We start from the raw sequence: 21,229 nt of genomic DNA, 5'->3' as shown, positions 1-21,229 counted from the left end.
CATTAACTACTCTCACAAGCAGCTACCTCCCTGCAAGGTAGGCACATGCTTCCCCTTGAGCACTGATTTGGTGATTTAGAGCCCAAGAGTTTAAACCATAAAAAAGAAACTAAGACATAATTAAGTGCTGTTTAGTTAGGCCAGTAACATAACCACAATTTTAATAAATGCTTGTGCACAAGCTACAGATTTTTAGCCTGCCCTGACTTCTAAAATATTTTATAAAATATTCTATCACGTAAATTATACTCCTTGTATCTTCAGCAAGGTCCTTGTCATTTAATTCTACATCCATGTTCTAATAAAATACTTTTTACTTTAAGTAGCTCAGTTCTGTTTACCATTATGATAAGTTCACATTTTGCAATAGCTTACAATTTTCCTAAACTGGATAAATTTGTGGGGCAAGGAAATCTTTGCTTACAGTTTTTGCAAAATGTAAATATTAGCATAACACTTTCTACTATTTTCTGACATGTTTTGGTCAATAGAGAAAATAAAGCTTTTATTCTCATCATATTCTAAAACGTAAGTGTAAGTTTTATGATCAATCAAAACCGTGAGAATTCAGGAATATCTGAGAGTCTCCATATGTTTAAAAGTAAATTAACATTTGCAAAATTCTGACTGGAATAGTTTGTCGACACATGGGCATATTCAGCATCTTGTAGCAACTATTTCTATAGCACAATTGATAAACGTTCATAAAATTATGCACATTCTCCAATAAACCATCCTTGACTGAAGAAAAAGTATAAATATAGGCTGAAATATACATAAGTTTCTATTAATAAATCACTTTTAGAAAGATAAACAATTATACTAACTTGTCTTCCCTAAAACATTTATAAATGAACCCAATATAAATTGGTTCAAATACAAATATGTATAACACTACATTACTACTGCTTTTTTGATCTAACTTCATACTCTTACTGTTTGGAGTTCCCTGTTTAGTCAAAAAAAAACCCCAAAAAACAAAATCACAGTGAATACATTCTTTGGAAAATATTTTTTATTATAAAATGTACAGTATATTGACCTTAATATTATAAAACATAGTAATGTATCAGAGTCTTGTAAAGACCAATAATTTATAAAATGAGACCAAATTCATTGCTACTCTTTCTAGTCTCATAGTCAGATTAAAAAATATATATAAAATATATAATGAATTATTTGACCATAGCATCCTTAGTAGCTGGCAAATGTTTGTTCATATGTTAAGGTAGCTAACCTCTGCATGTATTTTTATAAAATAGATCACTCTCATTTGCTAAGTTAGTCTTTGATTTTGAAGAGCTGATAGAAGCATGAACAGAAAGGTTAGTAATCATATTCTATAAGGCTAGATTATGTAAAGGTGCTGCAGGGTTCAAAGAAAATTATGTTTTACTAAAGCACTTCTATCACTGCAGCTCATTTATTAACAGTTAATACTTCTTTGGTACTTTTAAGGTGCTTGTTAGAACAAGAAATAGTTTTGGACTATTGACAGGAATAGAGTACTTTAGGCCTCAGATGCTATTGGATAGCATGAAAAACCACATTACTCTGTCTTAACAATTTTAAGACCTTTTTCAACTTGTTAGTCTCCTCAGTTCCAGTATGTCTAATGCCTCCTTTTATTGCAGGGACTTACTACCATATTGAGTACAAAAGAAATGCAGATTAATTCCTTTTTTTTCTGCCCTCAGCCTTCCTGGCCTTGCTGCAAGCAGTACTTTCCTCATTGCACTCATTTGGCAGTGACTTGAACACTGGTATCCAGCCAAAGGCATTTGTTTTAGTGTTAGAATATGTGTATGTAGGTTGTTTTCGAATCACTGCCCAGTATATTTTTAGCAATGCATTTATAGAAGCCTGAATCTCTTTGAGTGGACTGCTGGATGACTAATGACCCCTGAGGATGGAGGAATTTGTTTCCATACAGACGGGATTGAGCTCCTGTTGTCAGATGTGATTTATCTGGAAGCTCCCATGTTATTTCTGCTTTAGGAATCCCAATGGCCATGCAGTTCAGTTTGACTGAATTTCCAGGTCTGGCATAAATGATAGGTGCTGGCTCACTGGTGATCCGGGGAGGATAGGCTATCACAATGACAGGCACAGTCATAACAGAAGTGCCATACTCTGATGACACCTTGCACAGGTAAGTGCCCCTGTCAAATACAGAAGCCTCACGCACCGTCAATGAGCCATTCTCCATCAGGGAAAAGCGACCCACAGCCTGGGGGGCATCCATAACCATCCCATTGGGGAGCGTCCAGGAGATCTGCGCCCGCTGGTTTGGCTGGGTGATGCAATGAAGCTGCAGAGTTTCTCCATTGATGATGCTCACCAGGTTGTTATACTGGTTGCTAATTTCTGGCCTGAGTCCCACCTTCAGGAAGACTACTCGTTCCACATAACCTCCTGGGTTTCTGGCTGTACAGCGGTAAGTCCCAGCATCCCCAGCAGACAGGCTGCTGATGTGTAAGATTCCATCCCTCTTGTGGTAAAATCTGTTCAGGCGACTGCCACTCAGCACTTCAGAGCCGTTGGGAAGTATCCAGCTCGTGCTGGGTTTGGGGTTCCCCTGGACTGAGCAGTTCAGGTTGATAGTGTGCCCAGCAATGGCAGTGATCCTTTCACTGACAGGGTCTCTGAAGGAGGGTTTCTCCAAATGGTCTGTGACGAGGAGCTGCACAAGCAGTCTCGCTTCCCCTCCTTCATTCCGCCCAATGCATACGAGCTGCACCGCGTCTGTCTGTCTCACCCCTCTGATGTCCAATGTACCATTGTGATGCACAGTGATCCTGTTCCCATAGTAGGGAGCTGGTAAGATTACTCCTTCTGGGAAAGCCCATAAGACCCGTGGAGCAGGGATGCCTTCAGCTTTGCAGTCAATAAGTTTCCGGCTGTCCCTGATGGCTGTCTCTCTCACAGACGTTATTGCACTGAGATGACCATTGATTCTGGGAGGCTGAACGTCAACATGGATCCAAACGATTTTCCGATCTTCTCCAGCACTGTTTCGTGCTACACAGGTATAGTTACCACTGTCAGATCTTTGGGCCTTTTGGATGAGGAGGGTGCCATCCCTATAGATCTGGTATTTGTCAGATAGGGCAGGAATAGGCCTGTTGGTTGGGGAGAGCCAGGTCACTTTGGGAGTGGGTTCTCCTTTGGCTTCACATGCTACTGTGACAACATCGCCATAGGGTACATTAACAGTGACGTATGTTTTGTTCCTGATGGTTGCAGGCTCAGCCACTACTTTGACCCGCACTTTCATTTCATCCCTCCCAATCTGGTTCTCAGCATAGCAGGTGTAGTCGCCTTCCTCTCTCAATCCGACGTCATTGAAATACAGAGTTCCATTATCAAAGACCACATATCGCTTTGTCCGGCTGCCGCTGTCGTCTGACTGCATGAAGGTGTTGATCATGCTGCCATCTGGGAGACCCCAGGAGATCTCTGGATTTGGCAGACCTGTGGCTACACAGTCAACTTTCAAGTCCCCTCCGTACTTGACCTTGTGGTTATTCTCATTCTTATGTTCTATTTTTGCTGGTTTCATCATCACATTCACTTTGAGGACCACGTAGTCATCCCCTATCTTATTGCGGGCCACACACAAATAGTCTCCTGCATCTTTGTCTGTAACTGAATTAACAACCAAAGTCCCATTGCTGAATACCTTGATTCTAGTCTCCAAGGTACTGTAAGGCAAGAAAAAAGAATGGAACATGAGCTGCAAAATCACATTTTGGGCATTAATTATTGAGTGAAATCAGAAGGGAAAAATCAACAACTCAAACATATTGAAATAAAAGGATAGGAGCATTGCTATTTTTAGATAATTAGATGATCCAAAATGTCCAAGACATTCACCACTAAAAAGAAAATGAAAAAAATAATTCTACCCATTTGTAGAAAACAAATAATTCTGTTGCATTTAATAACTTTAATAGTGTTTTTGATCATTAAACAAACAGTAGATACCAAATTATGATAGTTTTGACTGTTCTGACTGCATGTAAGGTATTCTATAACATTCAAATATGGGATCTCTGAATGACATGATCCACACAAAGCTATATGAAGCATAACTATGCAGTCTGGCACTTGGGTCCTATGCTAAAAACAAATCAAGATGAGGAACTTCCTCTGGCATCGGGTGTAACATATTAAACCTTTATAGAGGAGTGGCAAAGAAGCAAAATGTTGCTAAGACTTGAAACAAAGAAAAAAAATTTCCAAGATGCTAAAAAAGCTATTATTCCTTTCCACTTCACTATGGAATCTGTGTATTGTGGTTAAAACCAATTTCCTCAGTAGCCACAGTTTTCTCCCCCTAAAGAAGATCTCCTGTATTTGAAAAACAGCCCACATAAAGATCATGAGGGAAAATGAAATAAAACCACATTATTTTGTTGCTACCACTATGAGGCATAAAATGAAATCCAGGTTTTGTGCTATCTACAGGCTACCAAAATATATTTTCTGTCAATGTGAAAAAATTATGACTACATTCAGCTGTGAAGAAAGTTGTTCACAATTATGCATTTAAAATGCAGTGCATTTCTCATCTGTTTATAGTGCTCAAGGAATGAGTTATGAATAATTTATAGAGCAGAAACTGTGTTTTCAGCCAAGTCTTAGAATGGTTATCGTAAGCTTGTAGCAATGATATTTTACTTGATATTGCAAACATTGGAGAAGGTATTGTTTTAGGCATTTATATACAACCAGGCTTGCACAGACCTTACTGCGAGGTAACAATTGTTTATACAATGATGTTAAAATGATTCTGCCTATTTAAATAATTATAAGTTGATTTATTTGCCCTGTATTTACTATGTATAATGATTTGCACAAGAAATAAATTTCATTGATCCTATTTCTCCCAGGAAAAATCAGGCACCTGTGCAACTCTATACAGACTAAGAGCATTGGAACAAGCAGTACACAAGTTCTATATCTTTTGCCATTGGACTTTTTACTGCATTTACAAGTGGCTGTAAAAGATAGTGGTAGCTTATCCTAAACACTTGAAGCTAACTTTTTAAGGGTAATACTGCTTTCAAGAAAATTATGCTAAGACATGACATGACTATTTTCTGATAAAATTTCAAATTCTTTCTTAAGGATTGGGTGCCTCATTCAAAACCCACAGAAGTAAAGAATGAAACTTGCACATATATGAGTGGGATTTTGTCTAAGTTCATCTACAGTGTGATTAAGCTGCGACACCTCAAATAGTAATTTACCTGTGTAGGGAATCAATCATCCTTTTGGAAGGCAACCTCCATAATATCCGTGGCCACGGGTCACCAGAAGCACTACAGTCCAGATGCAGGATGCTGCCATACGTTACATCTGTTCTCTGAGGAGAGGTCCCAGTGATCTTAGCATTAGATGCATGCTTCTTCACATGAAGCTGTACTGTTCTCCTGGCAGCTCCCACCATGTTAGCAGCAATGCACTCGTAGATCCCACTGTCCTTGGGGGACACATTGCGAACATACAGAGTTCCATTGGGAAAAACAAATAAATTCCCATTGACAAACTGAGAAGGCCGGATTTGTGTGCCATCAAAGACCACCCAGCGGATGTTGGGAGAAGGTGCTGCTTTGGCAGTGCAGTGGATGTTGATACTGCTACCAAGGGGCAAGGAAATGTTCTCTTGCTTTTCCTGCTGGATGATGGGGGGTAAGGCTGCAATGTGCAGCCTCACTGCAATGCTGTCAGCTCCTGCAGCATTGCTTGCTATGCATTTGTAAACTCCTCGATCCGAAAAAGTTGCTTGCTTGATAGTCAAGGTTCGATTTTCATTAAGCATTATCCTGCTCTCTGTGGTGGTGACTGTCTGCAAAATCTTCCTATCTGGGAAAACCCATGAAATATGTGGGCTTGGAGTCCCACTAGCCTGACATTCCATTGCTATGGTCTCTCCAAAGTAGACCGTGACATCTCGATAGCGGGAGAGTAAAATTTTGGGCTGGTGGGCTACAACTGTGAGCACAACAATCATTTTATCTATGCCATGCAGGTTCTGAGCTGTGCACAAATACTGCCCACGATCCTGAAGTTGAGCGTTTCGGATAAGGAGGGTACCATTTTTCCAGACTTCAAACCTTTGTAACCTGGTGTTGGCTGTCATTGCAGCTCCTGGAAAGGTGAGAAGAAGGAAAGAAATAGAAAGTCAAATTGTTTAAGATGTACACTCTTGCAATGAAAAAGTCTTATGTTTCCCAGGGATACTTTAGGTTTACTCAACACCAATTACAACTTTAGAGAGGGACATGACATCTTCAGACACTCTCCATAGCTCAAACTAGTCTTTGTTTCTGTTATAGAACTAACCATACTAACTTGCAAACACTGACAGCATGAGAATTTTAAGGCTTTATGCTTTAGGATTCCTCTTAAATCTTTATGTAACTTTTCCTTTTGCACATGAAGATGACACACACAACATTACTTAAGGGAGCAGTGTTAACAAACTCATACTCACAAGTGTTGCCATCATAAATTCCAACTGCTGTGACTAATCAAAGTTGGCTGCTATTCATAGCCAAAAATTACTCTTCAAAAAATGAACTCATTAAATGGTAGTAGTTTTCTTTTACTACAAGAAATACTGCAAAGTTATTATTACCTGTAATGATTAATTGCAATTAGTCACATTTTATCTATAATGACTAAAAGTGACAGAAGGTATTCTTCAGTGTTTTGAACTACTCCTATGATCACGCTGAATTTCTATGCAATAACCAAGTATTTGTAGCCTTACAAACCATGTGGAAAAACACATTTCTCTCTGTCTTACCTGTAGATACTTTTGTCCAAGTAATAAAAGGCTTGGGTTCACCAACTGCATCACAAGGGATAAAAGTATCTGTTTCAGCAAGGATGGATATGCTCTGAGAGCCTTTTGTGATAATCTTAGGTCTTTCTCCATGTATCCTGAAATTAGTGGAAGACTGAATTACAGTCGAATTCTGTGGTAAAATGCCTCCCACATAAGGCACAGATGGAAATTTTTGATGACGATGATGGACATTTTTTAAAGGATGATCTGTAGTGGATATCTGTGGTTTTGTGCGCTGAGGGGGAAAGACTGGAGGGGTAATCTTTAAGATCACTGGTGGTAATGTGGTCCTTGTTGCATGTGGCATTGGAGGCAATGGCATAGCTCTAGCTTTCTGCACTGTAATCCCAGTAGGGAAGACCTGAGTGATCTTCTTCTCATTTGTGTCTTTTGGGACAAGTTCACTAGGGACCTCTGGTTTAGGGTGCATACTTAAGTGAGGGAATATCCTTGTTCTGTTGAAAAGGAATGGTATTCTGGAATTGGGATAATAGGGGGTCCCTTGACTTGGTAGTCTCCCTGCTGTGCCTCTGTTATCTGGAACATAGTTATTTCCAAAAAATCTTGAATTAATATTGTATCTGTTCTGACCCTGACTGATGAATGTGCTTTCAGTGAATGGATTTGTTTTGTGAAATGGAGAGGCTTGTGTTGGGGTAGTTGTTTCTCTCTGAGAGGCAAAAGTTTTCTTGTCTTGGATAGTATGTGCTGCGTATGCTGTTATCTCTGGTTTGTTTGTGTAGTGAAGAGGCTGATGTGTTATAAAATAGCGAAACGGACCCTGTGTTACAGGAAGCTTCACTGTGCCTCTTACTGGAATGTGCTTTGGAGGCACAACAGGCAGTCTTTGGTTTAAGCTTGGTATCATTCCAGCAGGTGGATAGGGAAGATTTGGATTTAGCAGTAAACTGTTGTTTGACTTGCTACTATATAACTCTTTGAACTGATCCTCTTTTGACTGTATGCTAATCCTGTTTTGGTTAGAGGAAGGAGTAGGGTGAACACTCTGTCTTGAGTTTATCACCATTTTGTCACCACCTGCTCCAACTTGGTTTTTTTCTGGGAACCTTTCTTGATTGAAGGCATTAGTATCCTTGGTGGTGTAATGAAGAGAAGGATGTGAAGTGCTTGAAATGGAAGGAGGAAGAGTAGCAAGTTTTATAAACGGAATAAAGGCAGTGGATGTAATTGGAGGCTTTTCAGTTGTCTGCAAATGATGAAACATATGTGACACAGCTTCCTTTTTATCCAAGGTAGATGGCTTTGTCCCAGCCTTAAAAGTAATGGATTTCTTTGTCTCTATAACTGGAAAAGTCTGAGTTTCTGCAGTGCTGTAGGAGGAAGACAAAGTAATTATCTCATGTTGCTGAGATGGCTCAGTTTTTGCTGGTGTTTCTGTGGGCTTCCATGGCTCCTTTGAAACTGAGAGGTCCTTAAAAACTTTGACTGTGCCAACAGGAATATTTAAGTCAGTCATAGTGGGATGTATCAGCTGGAACGTTCCAGCAGTCGTTTCATCAACCACAACTTCTGAGTCAAACAGTATAGGTTCTTCCTGAGATTTAGATTTTGTAGATAGTATCAAGCTGTTCCTATGTGCAGAAGTTGTGCTTGATTGTTCTGCCTTACTATCCATAGTTTCAGAATCTGCTTTCATGTCCTTCTCCTCAGATACATTGTCTAATGAGTGGTATGCTGGCACTTCACTTTGCTCTGGTACAAGAGGTACACTTGACTCTTTTGTGGGAAGTGCATCATGTACAATATATGATGTTAAAATTGTGATGGGTGCAGTCACTGGAAGTGCCAAGGTTTCAGGAGTAGTAGGGTGTGTCACATTTTTAGCTTCAGGTGGAGAAGCAGTAGCCCTAAAGGAGGAAGTTGTAACCATGTCTCTGATTTTGGGCATTTTCTCAGCCAGATCAAGAACTAATGAAGGAGTGGATTCCATATGCTCCTCGTTGTTTTTAAGATCAGGACTTTCAAGAGTTGTGGAAGAAGTTCTAGTCACAGCTTCAACTTCAGGTGTCCTTGGAATGACAGGCATTGCCTCAGTGGTTAAAACAACAGGGGGCAAAGGCCTTGGTCTTTGCCGGATTCTGTTTAGCCTCAGCCTCCTTCTCCCATAAGGCCGTTTTCTACCATGCTGAGTAATAAGTGAAGGCGTGGTCTTTCTATATGGAACTGTTGTGGTGGCCACAGTGGTCAGTCTACTGATGGAAGCAGAAGTTTTTATCCTCTCTGCTGTTTTATGAAGAACATTAGCACTATGCAAAATGACCCCCAGATCTGGTTTTGAAGTAGCCAGGCTTCTATGTTCTTGTGCCTGAGAATTGTCTGCATAACTGCTGGACATGCTTTCTTGAGTCACTGTATTCCTGTGGGTCTCGGGTTCTTCCTTGCTCTGGACCCTGATGGATGTGAAAGCAGGAAAACTTGTACTCAAGTCCACCATTTTCATCTGAGCTGTGGATGTTTCTTTGTGCTGGTATCTTGAGTCATTGCTCTCCTCTGTAACAAATGGTGAAGCAGATGAAGAAATGGTAGTAGTACCCAGAGAATCTGTTAGGCTGATCTTGTCCAACTGAGGTGGTGTTAAAATTATGGTGTCAACACTCATTGGGTCCACTTCATTTAACTTCATGCTTGTCTCCAAGACTCTGTGAAGATCCACAGTCTGAGATTCAGCTAGGAGAGTAGCATCAAGTGGTAGCTCAGCAAAAGCAGAATTTTCTTCAGATACAGAAGTTCTATCGGCATTTTCCACTGTGAATGAACTGCTCTGAATATTGGGAATGTTTGTCACAATTTGTCTGGTTAGAGGTTCTTCAGTGAAAGCATGGATATTTTCTTTGAATACAGCTGAATCATCAGTCCTGACATCAAGATGCTGCTTGCCATGGGGTTGCAAAGTTGCAGAGACAGGAGTCAAATATGGACCTGATACAGCAATTCCTACAGTGTCTATACTTGTAGATGTTTCTAAAGCCCTGTGGTTGGAGAATGGTTCAGTTTCTGACCTCATTAATATGGACTGGACTGAAAATGCTTCTGTGTTGTGTGAAACAGTGACTGAAAATGGCTCATCTTCACCCACAGGTGATGCATCAGCAGAAGAGTCTACCACATCCGCTGCTGTCTCTGAAGGTGGAGGGCTGGCTGCCGGATGAGGGACTGGAGTAGTGTTCTGCATGATTGACGGCAGTGCAGTTGTTACAGAAATGGTTGTAGCTGTTGTTGTTCTAGGAAGATTCTTCCCACGGACCTTTGCCAAAATGTCAGCCCAATGCTGTGGATTAATCTGCTTGCTTGCCACATTAATTCTCCTTCGAGATTCAAATACTCTCCGACCTTCTGCAATGTTACTGTTTTGGGTTCTGTCCGTACTTTTCCAGATTTTCATTTTCCTTCTGCCTTTCTTCCCCTTTTTAATTTGACCCTCTGGTACCTGGTCACTTTTTTGTTTAAAAGGTATTTCCCAGTCTTTTAGGTGGTTCTTTCTTCGTAGGAAGTTCTCCACCCCCCCTGCCCCTGATCCCTCTCCATCCTCTACGACCTGCCCTCTTGTTTTTGACAAACGCTTTGAGCCTGGGCGCTTTTTTAGTTTTATTCGTTTAAATGACCTGTCAGACACCATTTTATTTACTGTGACCCTTACAACAAATTGATCTGACCCCTGCACATTGACAGCCACACATCTGTAATGGCCACTATCACTGACATGGCTTCTTGGAATAAATAAAGTACCATTATGCAGCATATAGCCTTTTGAGGAGTTTGATAAATCATTGAGTACCTGACTGTTTGGAAGAATCCAACTCAACTGTGGGTCTGGGCTGGCAACTGCATTGCATGGTAAAACTATTGGCTCTCCAACATTTTTTTCAACTCTCACTACATCTGAATCAGCTGCCTGAATAGCTGGAGGCTGCACTAGAAGTCTGTAAGCCATTATGTCCACATCATCTCTCACTTGGGCGATGCAGTGGTACACACCTCCATCAGTGTAACTCACTGCTTTCATGATTAGTTGGCCGCTACTGAGAATGGAAAACCTACTGTCTTTCTGATTAAATGGTGCCTGTAGTTTAGTTCCATCTGGAAAGAGCCACTGAATGGAGGGGCTCTCAGAAGCTTTCACATTGCAGCTCATCTGACACTCTGACCCTTCTACCGCACTCTGTGCTGCCCTTGTGCTCTGGTTTTGCTCTATCATCACCCAGTTTCTCTGTTGCCTGGTGTTTTTGGTATGAATTGTCTGAGAAAACACAGTAAAAAAAGATAGCACCACTTTTTTCCCTGTACTCTGGCGCCGATTTAATTGGATATTTATAAGAGGTTGCATAACCCAGGAAGGCTCAGCCATTATTTGAGCTTTTACACCTGTGTAGTAAAGAGCATCATAATCTGAGCCTTGCTTGTACTGATAGCTTATTTTAGGCTCCTTTCTGAGCATAATTTCCCTCTCTAACTTGACAGGTACTTCACTGTAATAAGCTATAAGCTTCCATAGTTTTTCATAGTTTTCTCGATTCATGGGACATTCAAAATCCAGTGATATTGTAGCATTTATATCTATCTCCTGAGTCTGGATTTGATTCCACTGAATTTTGGTAGAACCTGTTGGTTTTTTGATTTCACAGTTCAGGTGGACTATATTGCCATGCTCATCAGTCATATTTAGCGCAATGTTCCACGGAGAGGACTGAAGTTCTTCCAGAGGGAGCTCGTAACTGTCACCATCTTCTTCAGGTTGAGTGCTGCTATTTTGCCTCAGTGAGGACTGAATGACAGGCTTCCTACAGGAAATATCCTTCAAGTTTTGAATATCTTCTTTCTGCAGTTGTTTTGGGCTGCTGCACTTAGGACAGAGCTGTCCTCCTTCATAGGCTTTGTCCTTTTTGCATTTTAAAACACCTGCAAGAAAAAAAAAGGAAGAAAGAAAATAAAACAGGAAATAAAAGATAAATAAGCTGAAAAACTCTGTTCTAAAATTAGAGAACTCTCAAAAGTGTGAAATGAACTTCATGAGGAATGCATTATGTCATATGACACATAAAGCAAAACTTTTAGAATGGTAAGTCTTAGTTTTACAGGTGATTGGGCACCTGATTCTCAATCTGACCATGATTTCTTCTGACTTTAATGAGAGGATTGAGTACTCCATCCTTCTGAAACTCAGATTCACTCCCTCCGAATGAAATGCCTAGAAACTGAGGTGTGCATAGCAACATTTTATAAGTCTGTAAAAAACTACTCTGCGTCAAAAAGTCTGCACCTGTACAATGACAGCCTAACCACCTAACTTGTGGATCTAATGTGAAGAGGAGTGGGTCCTTTCAGCTTTCAAAAATGCAGCATTTACTTGAGAAGTGCTGGAGTTCTCACTAAATAACCCAGGAAGCTTTTTATTTTTCTCTATTAATTAACAACAGTATTGGTAATACACAAAACATTCTACTGTAGCTACTGAAATGGGCTGACTAGTTCTTGAATGTACAAGCTATTTATCAGCAGCAAGAAAAACCAAACCAAGTGCCACTTATTCCCTGACTTCTGAAATAACTCTAAACTCTGTAATGATACAAAAAGCCTAATCAGAGAAGGAAAGCTAAACTAGGAAATTATAGCCTTGACTCCTCTCTTCTGTCAATGCCAGAGAGACTCTTGTCTGCAAAGTAAAAGTCATATTTTTATTACATTGTTCTGCTCACTAGAAAGTCAAATGCCACCTTACGTATTTAGTTTGGAAACATATTGCAAATTAAATGTATTCCAGTTATTCTAGGAATAAGTATCATTCTGAGGAATGAGGGATCTTTGAATGAATGAACAATATACTGGTTGTTATAAGGCAAAATGCCAGGAGAAAGGGAAACGCATGGCAAATTTTCATATAGTTTTTTAATTGAAAAGTATATGCTTTGCTAGTCTGACAAATCAATTTTCTTGAAAAGTTCTTACAAATGGAGTATTTAAATGAACAAGTTTATTGCATGTAGATTTAAATAGGATGTTTCAACGATAAGGAAAAACTGGCCCACAATCAACTTGGCAGTGGCCACATTGGTCTGAAGAACTTTAATAATTCTTTCTGTATTATTATTCCCAAAGCAGTTAATGTTATGGTTATATAAAGATACAAAATCTGTCATACATGAAAACGGAATGGATAAATCCTTCATCCTTCCAGTAATCACTACTGTTTTAGTGTAATAAAAATGCTAACAAGCCAACACTGCACAAGGAAGGAAAGTTCATCTAATATTTCATTGTTATAACTTGCAGAGCAACTTAAGCACACTTATTACACATACATGATTTGGATCAAGGAGAGTATGTAAGCTAGTGAAATAAAATATCAAAGTTAGATGCCTCAAGTATCAGTTCAGGCAGGAACATTTGTATTACTCATTCAAGTATCACACACAGACTTAAAAGTATTGTCCAAAACACCCTTAAAAGTACTGTCCTACAGCTAAGTGCAAAATTGCAATGAGTTACATATTCTAAGATGACAAGACCCAGCATAATTCACCATACATGCTACAAATCATTATGTAAACATTGTGACTCCATCACTTATTTGAGACATCTTCAGTTACAATTAAATGCCAATTCCCTCATTATTTTAGCAGCAGCTCCGGTGTAACACCACTCCCTCTGGCCTACTACAGTAAGCACTTAGCTATGGGACACTGCTGAACTGAGATGCCCAAAGTGAAAACTGATGCTCAAAGTCCCCCTCATTTAGTGTATTCATGATAAAGAGGCATTACAAAACTGTCTTTGTTTGCTTCTGCACATGACCAGAAGTGTTCCAGCCTAAGCAGTGTGATATTTGTCTCCTATTGAAGTCTGAATGAAGATAGACTAGTTCTTTTATGAAAAAAAATTGCAGGATTTAAAATACTTAAATAGATTGTAAATACTTGAAAATACTTAAAATAGATTTGCTCCATCATAAAAGGAATTTGTAGTCAATGAAGAAACACAGATAGGTGTGAAGGATGCATACTACATAACAACCTTAATGCTAATAGCATCCAGGTTAGAAGACTTAACCAGGAATTTGTTAACTGAATTCCATTCCTTCCTTAGATAAACACATTCAAATCCAATGTTACCACCTTCCATTAGAGTTTTGTTAGTTGAGGACAATTGCCAGCCCTTGGTCTAAAGTGCACTGCTGTGCAAACGACCACAGTAAAAGGTTATATCTATTTCCTCCTTCTAATTATAAACTTCATTACCACTTTTGCCATTCCAAATGTAATGGCTAACTTCTTTGGTGTTGAATACATATTTTTAGCTAGTGACACACAGCTGCCTTCTTTTTACGCTGTTTTTTAAATATATGCATTTACTGAACATTAACAGAAAGTAATACTGCAGATAGACATGATGGTGTTAGTAATACTCAGGAAATAACAAAACCATCCACACGCAGAACAGGAAAAATAAAATCCAACAATATGAGTTCAATAAACATCAGTAGCTTTTGGTCCTACCTCCAGAAACTTCATTCCATTCAAGAAGCCACTTTAAACTGCAGTCACAGGCCCATGGATTCCCATGAAGGTAAAGATTTTCCAGCAGCGGCATGCCTTGAAACATCCCTGCAGGCAAGGTCCTAAGAGCATTTTCAGATAGGTAGAGATGTCTTACTGTTGACAGTTTGAAATAATCAAGGACCATAAAAGTTGAAAAGGTGTTGGGGTGAAGCTGCTGGAGCAAATTTCCTTCTAAATGGACCAGTCTCAGAGAAGTTAATCCATTAAAAGCATTTGGATGAATAAACTCAATTCTGTTGTGGTCCATGTGCAGTCTCATTAAGCTTGAAAGTCCTTGGAGAGTTTGGCCAGTTATGGCTTTCAATTTATTGTAACTAATTTTGAAAACCTAAAAGAAAAAAAAGGAACCAGAGATTAATTTTTTTTTAATCTAAATCCAAACAAGATAGCAAGTAATCAAGCACAAATTTTACTCCCACATTTGAATCTTTTGCACCACTGAAAAATGATATGCTGGTCAAAGAGGTAGAATAAAACTGAGCGTTAGTTGGCATTATCAAGTATTACATAGGTATAGTTATAGATCTCTCATGTGTTTTGGGGGAAAATGGTATCTTAATCCTAAAAAGGCACTATAAAATACATTTATTTTTGTTTTCTGTTATTCACAGAAGGTAGATTTTTTTAAATTTAGGAAGACCTAAGCATTACCTGTAGAGATACGAGATCTTTCAAAGCACCATTAGGTATATTTTGAATGTCATTTCCATGTATCATGAGCAATTCCAATTTTGTAAGTCCTGCAAAGGAGTTTTCGTATATAGACTGGATACTGTTAAACCTGGAAAAAAAAATCACATGTGCAGTTACATTTTATACACTGACTGTCACAGACTGCAAATGTAAAATTAGAATAACCTAACTTTCAGGAAAAGTTGGAGGCACCTTAATGCATTTTCAAGGGGGCAGAAGTTATTGCAAGATTTTTACAAGGCCAAGTATACTTAGTTCATGTTTACATTAAGATATCTTTTAACTCAATTTGTGGCACTTTAGCCATAATTTAGGAGTGAAAGTAATAAATAGGCATTTTAGTTCTAATAGTTGTATGTTTTTCCATGCAGCTCAGTTTATGGAATGGTAATAGGTTAGTGGCCTGTAGCCAAAACATGATGCTATGGAGCCTGGTAAACTAGACAGGCTGCAGTGTTGCCAAAGCAGCATCTAACAATAAATGAATAAGGATTTGGAGAGTGAACATTAAAAACGGATATCTCCCAAATAGCAGAAGAAGCAGCAAGTCACATCCTGCTTCACTTACTGTTACAACATGTCATTGGTTACACCAATTATCACATAAGATCTAGGAACTGACCTTCCAATTATATAATTTGAGTCTAGAGACTCCTCTTAGATAAGGAATACAGAAAATCTACTTTTTGAAAATAATTTAATTTCACTTTGGACAAGCAAATCAGGATTTGCCAATGTGGAAGCGTTAGGTTTGGTGGCCCAGCTCTACATTTGTGTTTTTCTTATGTATATATGTAACATATTATCTAATCTGGGCATGAAGTCTCTAAACTAAGGACAGAATTTTAAAGATTTCTTCAATTTTTTAATATTTTCTAGAAGGTAAGGTAAGAGACAGTGACAAATTGGAGGAAATATGGAGGAAATACTTTTGGTTCCTCATCATGTTATCTATCTAAAGATTCCTAATCTGCTAAAAATTTAGACTACCGTTCTGATATTTTTAGTCCTTCTGCAGATTAACTAGGCATATAGCAAGCATCCTATTAAAATTCCTTATTTCAAAATCAGAACTTCTAAAAAGTATGAACTCATCTAAATAAAATTTTTTTTCTAAATTATTTCTAAATTATTAGAAAAATAATCTTCACCGCCTAAATATATAGCACTGAAAACAGAAATATGGTAAAAGCTCTCTTTCAGAATGGAACAAGTGCTACAACAGTCAGTTAAGACTGTTTCTTCCTGGGAAAGGACACAACTCAGAAAGTTTCATTTGTAGTGATGAAATACAAGGACAGGAAAGGGCTTTGATGCTACCAGTATCAAATAATGCACTTACAGCCCACCAAACACCTTCGTAACTTACAAGCCTACATCCCATTTTCAAAAGTAATTTAGGGTTAAAATTTACCATAGAATGTTGATGTATGGAGGAGAGTTGCCTGTAGATATGTGTGGGGTTTAATATGGGGGAAGAGGGAAGCATATTTTACTCAAAAATGGCATTAAACTACATATTGCTCTAATATAGACTTACTGAGCACAAGAGCATTTTGAAACTAAAATTAGGCTTTAGGTGGATAAAATGTTGGTAGATAGAAATTTTAACTATGGAGAAGCAAAAAAACCTCAAGGTCCCTACTGTCAGTCACTGCATGATCAGTTGCAGCTTATAGGACTTGAGGTTGTCAGGGTGAGTTCACACTGCTGTAGGGTAGCCCTGGTAACAAGCAGAAGAGGACTGTGACTTCTGCACCATTTCATGTCACAAAATGACCCTACACAGTACTTTTGATGTATGACACCTACCACCTGTCCCTGCCTTCTTGTCTCAAAATCTGACAGATGTGAGTTGGCAATACCCTGGCAGAGGAAAATGAATCTCTCCCCAAAACATTAGTGTCTGCTTATATCTCATTTAGTTCCTTGAAAAAAAAAACCACAGCAACAAACCCACAAATCCAAAGGCAACGGAATAGCTTTGTTTTTACTGTATTCATATAAGATATGCTATATATCTCATTGTAGTATATATGCAACCTGGCTACATTATAGAATTTTACTCCTACTGTGTTTTTTTACATCGAGTATAAAATTCAGCATTTAGCAGAAATCCCATAGTAGGTTTAATTCAATATATTTTATACACTGTAAAAGACTAAAAGTCCTATTTGCCAAAAAAAGAATTCACACCATGGTATAAATATTTATTTGAAATGAATAGTAACTTTTGTTTGAAACATAAAGGCTAAGTTAAAACTCTCTCCATGCCGGCAACTGTAGCATCTGAAATTCAGCATGCCAGCAAGTCCCTACCCATCTCTGCAACTCTACATAAAAAATACACGCAGAGATCCCGATTCGCCACATGTGTGCAAAGCACTCCGGGCTTCCACACCAAGAACATAAAACTGTTTGCTCCAAGCTGCCATACAAACCCGAAGTTGATTCTTTCCACATGTTTAGCGATCCGTGCCGGCACAGCTGCCAGGGAGCGGAAGGTGCAGTGGACCTCGGTGGGCAGGTAGCAGGCGCAGGGTTGGGGGCAGCCCAGGGTGCCCGGTGGCAGCCCCAGCCCCAGCAGCAGCACCATGGACAGAGCTCCAGCTGCCACCCGATACCCCATCTTGTCGCCTCCCCTTGCCTGGCTCCTCCTGGGTTGTTCCGGGGTCGGGGAGAAGACAAGAGAGAAGAAACAATGATTTTTTTTAAAATCTCTTTAAAAAGTTTTATATACCTAGCAATGACCTGCCTTGTCCAGAAGGTCTGTAGACAATCAAGGCCAAGATCAGTTAGAAACGGGTTTTCTTTCTTCCATGTCCCTTTCTACTTCAGCGATAACTCTTCCTCCATAAATCACTTCCACTAAATACCTATTCTAGCAAAGTTAAGCTGTCTTCCTATGGTAATAAATTTCGTAGGCTTATTCTGTACACCAATGATAGTACCCATCTCACCTAAAAACTAGAAAAATTTAAGGGAAGTATCTAGCCCAAGCAAACTGCTGTGGCTCCCTCTACAGTCATTGAAAGAAAAAAAAAACAAACACATATTCACTTGAAGATGAATAATATCAGTTATCTACCTGATCAGATAACTAGAAATAGTACAACTGAGCTTCATGAAGTCCCTACGTGGCAAACTCACCTAGCCTAGCTGCCTAATCTTTAGGCAGGCTACTAACTTTCGGCAGGATAAAATGTGGCTGAATGAATTTCATTCATAATATATATGTGGGAAATGGTATCATTGAGAAAGAAAATGAAAGAAAGAATTCGTTGGTCGTAGATCGAGACTCTGTCATCCTTTGTCGTGCATTACTGTGTGATGTTGGATGTACTCTTAGATTGCAATCTTAACCAAACAGGAATTATGAATGATCAGAACTGATAAAATTGGACAATTTATCTAAAAGTGAAAGCACAGACCTCAGGAAAAGTTTATATTTATAACTGTATCTTGACTATGTATCTTGAACTCAGGTTCAGGTTTTTGGAACTGTGTGTTGAAATCCCATGGAGTCATTTAAAGAGGCAGTGTGCAAATAACAGACAAGAAAACCTAACTGTTACAAACCTCGAGCACTAGTAATTTTTGAAAATAACTTATGTAATGTCTTATTACAGGTTAAGCACCATAATTTTGCAGAAAGGAGTCTGAAACATCCCTATTCTTATTTCTACCACCAGAAGAATTTTAAAGTTTTTCAGATTACAGCCATACAAGAATACAGGCTGCTACAAGCAACAAAAATTTAATATTCCTGCCTTTTTACAACACTGTGACAACGACAGAAAGGTACTCACTTCTACCAGCTATTAATAGCTCCATTAGTTATTTGCTTTTAGCATAAAAGTCAGAATTTCTCAGATCTGTGAGCAACGAGATGCACATATTTATCTTAAGACCATCATGTGCAAATCATTACAGTTCAAAGGAGAGGCTCACTGGGATGAAGAGGTTTTCCAGATATCTGTGGTCAAGTTAATGAGACGTTTAGCATTCTTTACAAGACAAATAGCTTTTAATTTGTTCAAGAATTTTCAGGTGCTGTTTTCCTTATGTTGTCCTTAATGGAAAGTCCCTCAAAAAGCAGCCTACCCGTTTCAATTCCTTTTCAGAGGGGTCCCTTACAGGACGTGTGCACTTAGGTGAAAAGGAAGCTGCACTGACTTGTGAGGGGCTGGAGGAAGGCTGACCAGAGGGACTCACCATGCTTTGTCCGCGTAACACACCAGGGCTGCCGAGAGCAGCCCCTCAGCGCCGCCGCTCCGGGGTCCGGCAGTGAGCGCGGACCGGCTGCCCCACCCGCCCCGACACCAGGGGGCGCTCTCGAGCGCCCCGCCCGCGCCCCCGCCATTGGCTGCCTCCACCTCCAGGCGCCGCGTTCCAGCCAATAGGCTGCGGCCCCGCCCATCGGGGGCGTAGCTAGCCACGGGGCGGGGCCCCCGGGCTCCTGGGGGCGTGGAGGCGCTGGCCAGTCGTGCGCCAGCCGGGCTGTGGGGAGGGGGATACGGGGGAGCCGCACTCCCCCCTGCCTCCGTGTTCCTTTCTGCCGTACCGGAGGACAGATGCTTCCCATTAGGGAAGAATGTCCCTGCCGGGCCGGGCGACGGGAGCGGACGGGCTGAGGGCGGGCGCCGACACACGGCGGCACGGCCCGCGGGACGCCCGACCGCCGCCAGCCGGGCGGCCCCGCAGCCCACCCGCTCCGCCGCTCCTCCGCAGTCCTGCGGGGGAACCCCGAAACCCACCCCAGGGCACCCCGACCGGCCGTGCGCTGCCCCTTACCTGCGGCCGGGCGCGGCGGTCCGGGCAGGCGCCGCCCGATGCTCCAGTGGGCTGCGGGCGTCCGGTGGCGCGGGGCCGGCGCTCACCTGGTCCCCGGCCTCCCCTCCGGCACCGGCCCGCCGAGGCTCATCGCTGCCCGCGGCGGCCCGCCCCGACGCCGCTTTAGGACTCCTCATAGCCCGTCATCCTGCGGGATCCGCCGCCGTGACTGAGTCCCCCGAACAAGCATAAGCGATGCGCGGCAGCCGGGCAGGCACCGCCGGGGGCTGTTTTTTACTGGCTGCTCTTGGGTTCGAGCCTCGCCTTCTCTGGGTGTCCCCCGCCGCCGCCGCAAGTCGGGGCGCCGCAATCCCTCAGCCCCGGCGGGAGCCCAGCGCGTCGCTCCGGGACCTCCGCAGGGCTGCGGGCAGGCGGGCGATGCCGGCGGGTCCCCGCCGCCGGACGGGCTGCCTGGGCGCGCAGGTCCTCCCGCGACGGCAGCCGCCCGGAGCGGGCATGGGGACGAGGAGCGCGGGGCGCCGGGACTCCGCCGCTCCGCCCGGACTCCGCCGCTCCGCCCGCCTCCCCGCGCCGGGCGCTGTGCAAGGGAGGGCGCGGCGCAGCGGCTCCTCTTGCAGGGTGGGCGGCCCCTCCGGGGAGGGGGGGCGGCTGCGGGCGGGCCCGCGCCGGGGGGCGGAGGGCGGTGGGTGAAGGAGGCTCCGGAGCCGGCGGAGTGGGGGGCCGCGGGAAGCCGAGGCCACGCGTGAGTCCGGGCCCTGAAGCTGACGGAAAGTTTGTCTCTGGGACCTGGCAGATCCAGCACTCTCGAAACGCTCAGATGTACATACGCACCTGGTCTGCTCACACAGACACACACAGAGTCCAGTACACAATCCCAAAACTTGACCAACTAGTCCGGGTTTCTTCCTATCCTGATAGTGATATAGTGTTTAAAGACATAGTTTAGTGGTGGACTTGGCAGTGCTGGGTTAATGGTTGGACTCGATGATCATAGAGGTCTTTGATGCTGGTGTCCCATCACAACACAAAGAACCAACCTCACATCAATCCTTATACATCATACTGGCACACTTCTGCTGCAGAGACCTGTATCCTGTCTGTATGTGGGCATTTGATCTACATCACACTCGAGGAGAGACATTCCAATAAATGCATGTGAACAGAAAATCTTGGAACTGGAATGGAGAGGAAACTACGATACAGGAAAAGGCAGCAACCATTAATACTGAACCAAACTGAATGTAGACTGTCATGAATTGCCTTTTGCTTTTAAAAGCCACAAGAGAAGCAAACTCTAGTATTAAATCAT

At 41.6% G+C, this 21,229-nt stretch overlaps 1 protein-coding gene across 1 annotated transcript; it reads right to left on the bottom strand.

Annotated features, from left to right (window-relative positions):
• Positions 1-1,008: 1,008 nt before the first annotated feature.
• On the bottom strand, positions 1,009-19,451 carry MXRA5 (matrix remodeling associated 5). Its single transcript, XM_051772795.1, has 7 exons — positions 19,342-19,451; positions 17,568-17,783; positions 15,085-15,214; positions 14,371-14,761; positions 6,818-11,776; positions 5,256-6,156; positions 1,009-3,704 (listed from the first exon to the last, which is right to left on the bottom strand). The coding sequence occupies exons 2-7, from the start codon at positions 17,753-17,755 to the stop codon at positions 1,793-1,795; spliced, it is 8,481 nt and encodes a 2,826-aa protein (XP_051628755.1). The 5' UTR covers positions 17,756-17,783; positions 19,342-19,451; the 3' UTR covers positions 1,009-1,792.
• Between the last annotated feature and the right edge of the window lie 1,778 nt (positions 19,452-21,229).

Source organism: Manacus candei, unplaced genomic scaffold (assembly GCF_025592945.1).
Source record: "Manacus candei isolate 608988 ecotype Guabito, Panama unplaced genomic scaffold, ASM2559294v1 h1tg000159l, whole genome shotgun sequence".
Classification (NCBI taxonomy): Eukaryota; Metazoa; Chordata; class Aves; order Passeriformes; family Pipridae; genus Manacus; species Manacus candei.
This window is presented reverse-complemented; position numbering and strand designations above follow the sequence as displayed.

Coding starts and splice junctions, on each gene's coding strand:
- MXRA5 (XM_051772795.1), bottom strand. CDS start 17,755: ATGGGGTATCGGGTGGCAGCTGGAGCTCTGTCCATGGTGCTGCTGCTG. Junction 15,215..17,567: donor GTGGAAAGAATCAACTTCGG/GTTTGTATGGCA, acceptor TTTTTTTTCCAG/GTTTAACAGTATCCAGTCTA. Junction 6,157..6,817: donor TTGGACAAAAGTATCTACAG/GTAAGACAGAGA, acceptor TCACCTTTCCAG/GAGCTGCAATGACAGCCAAC.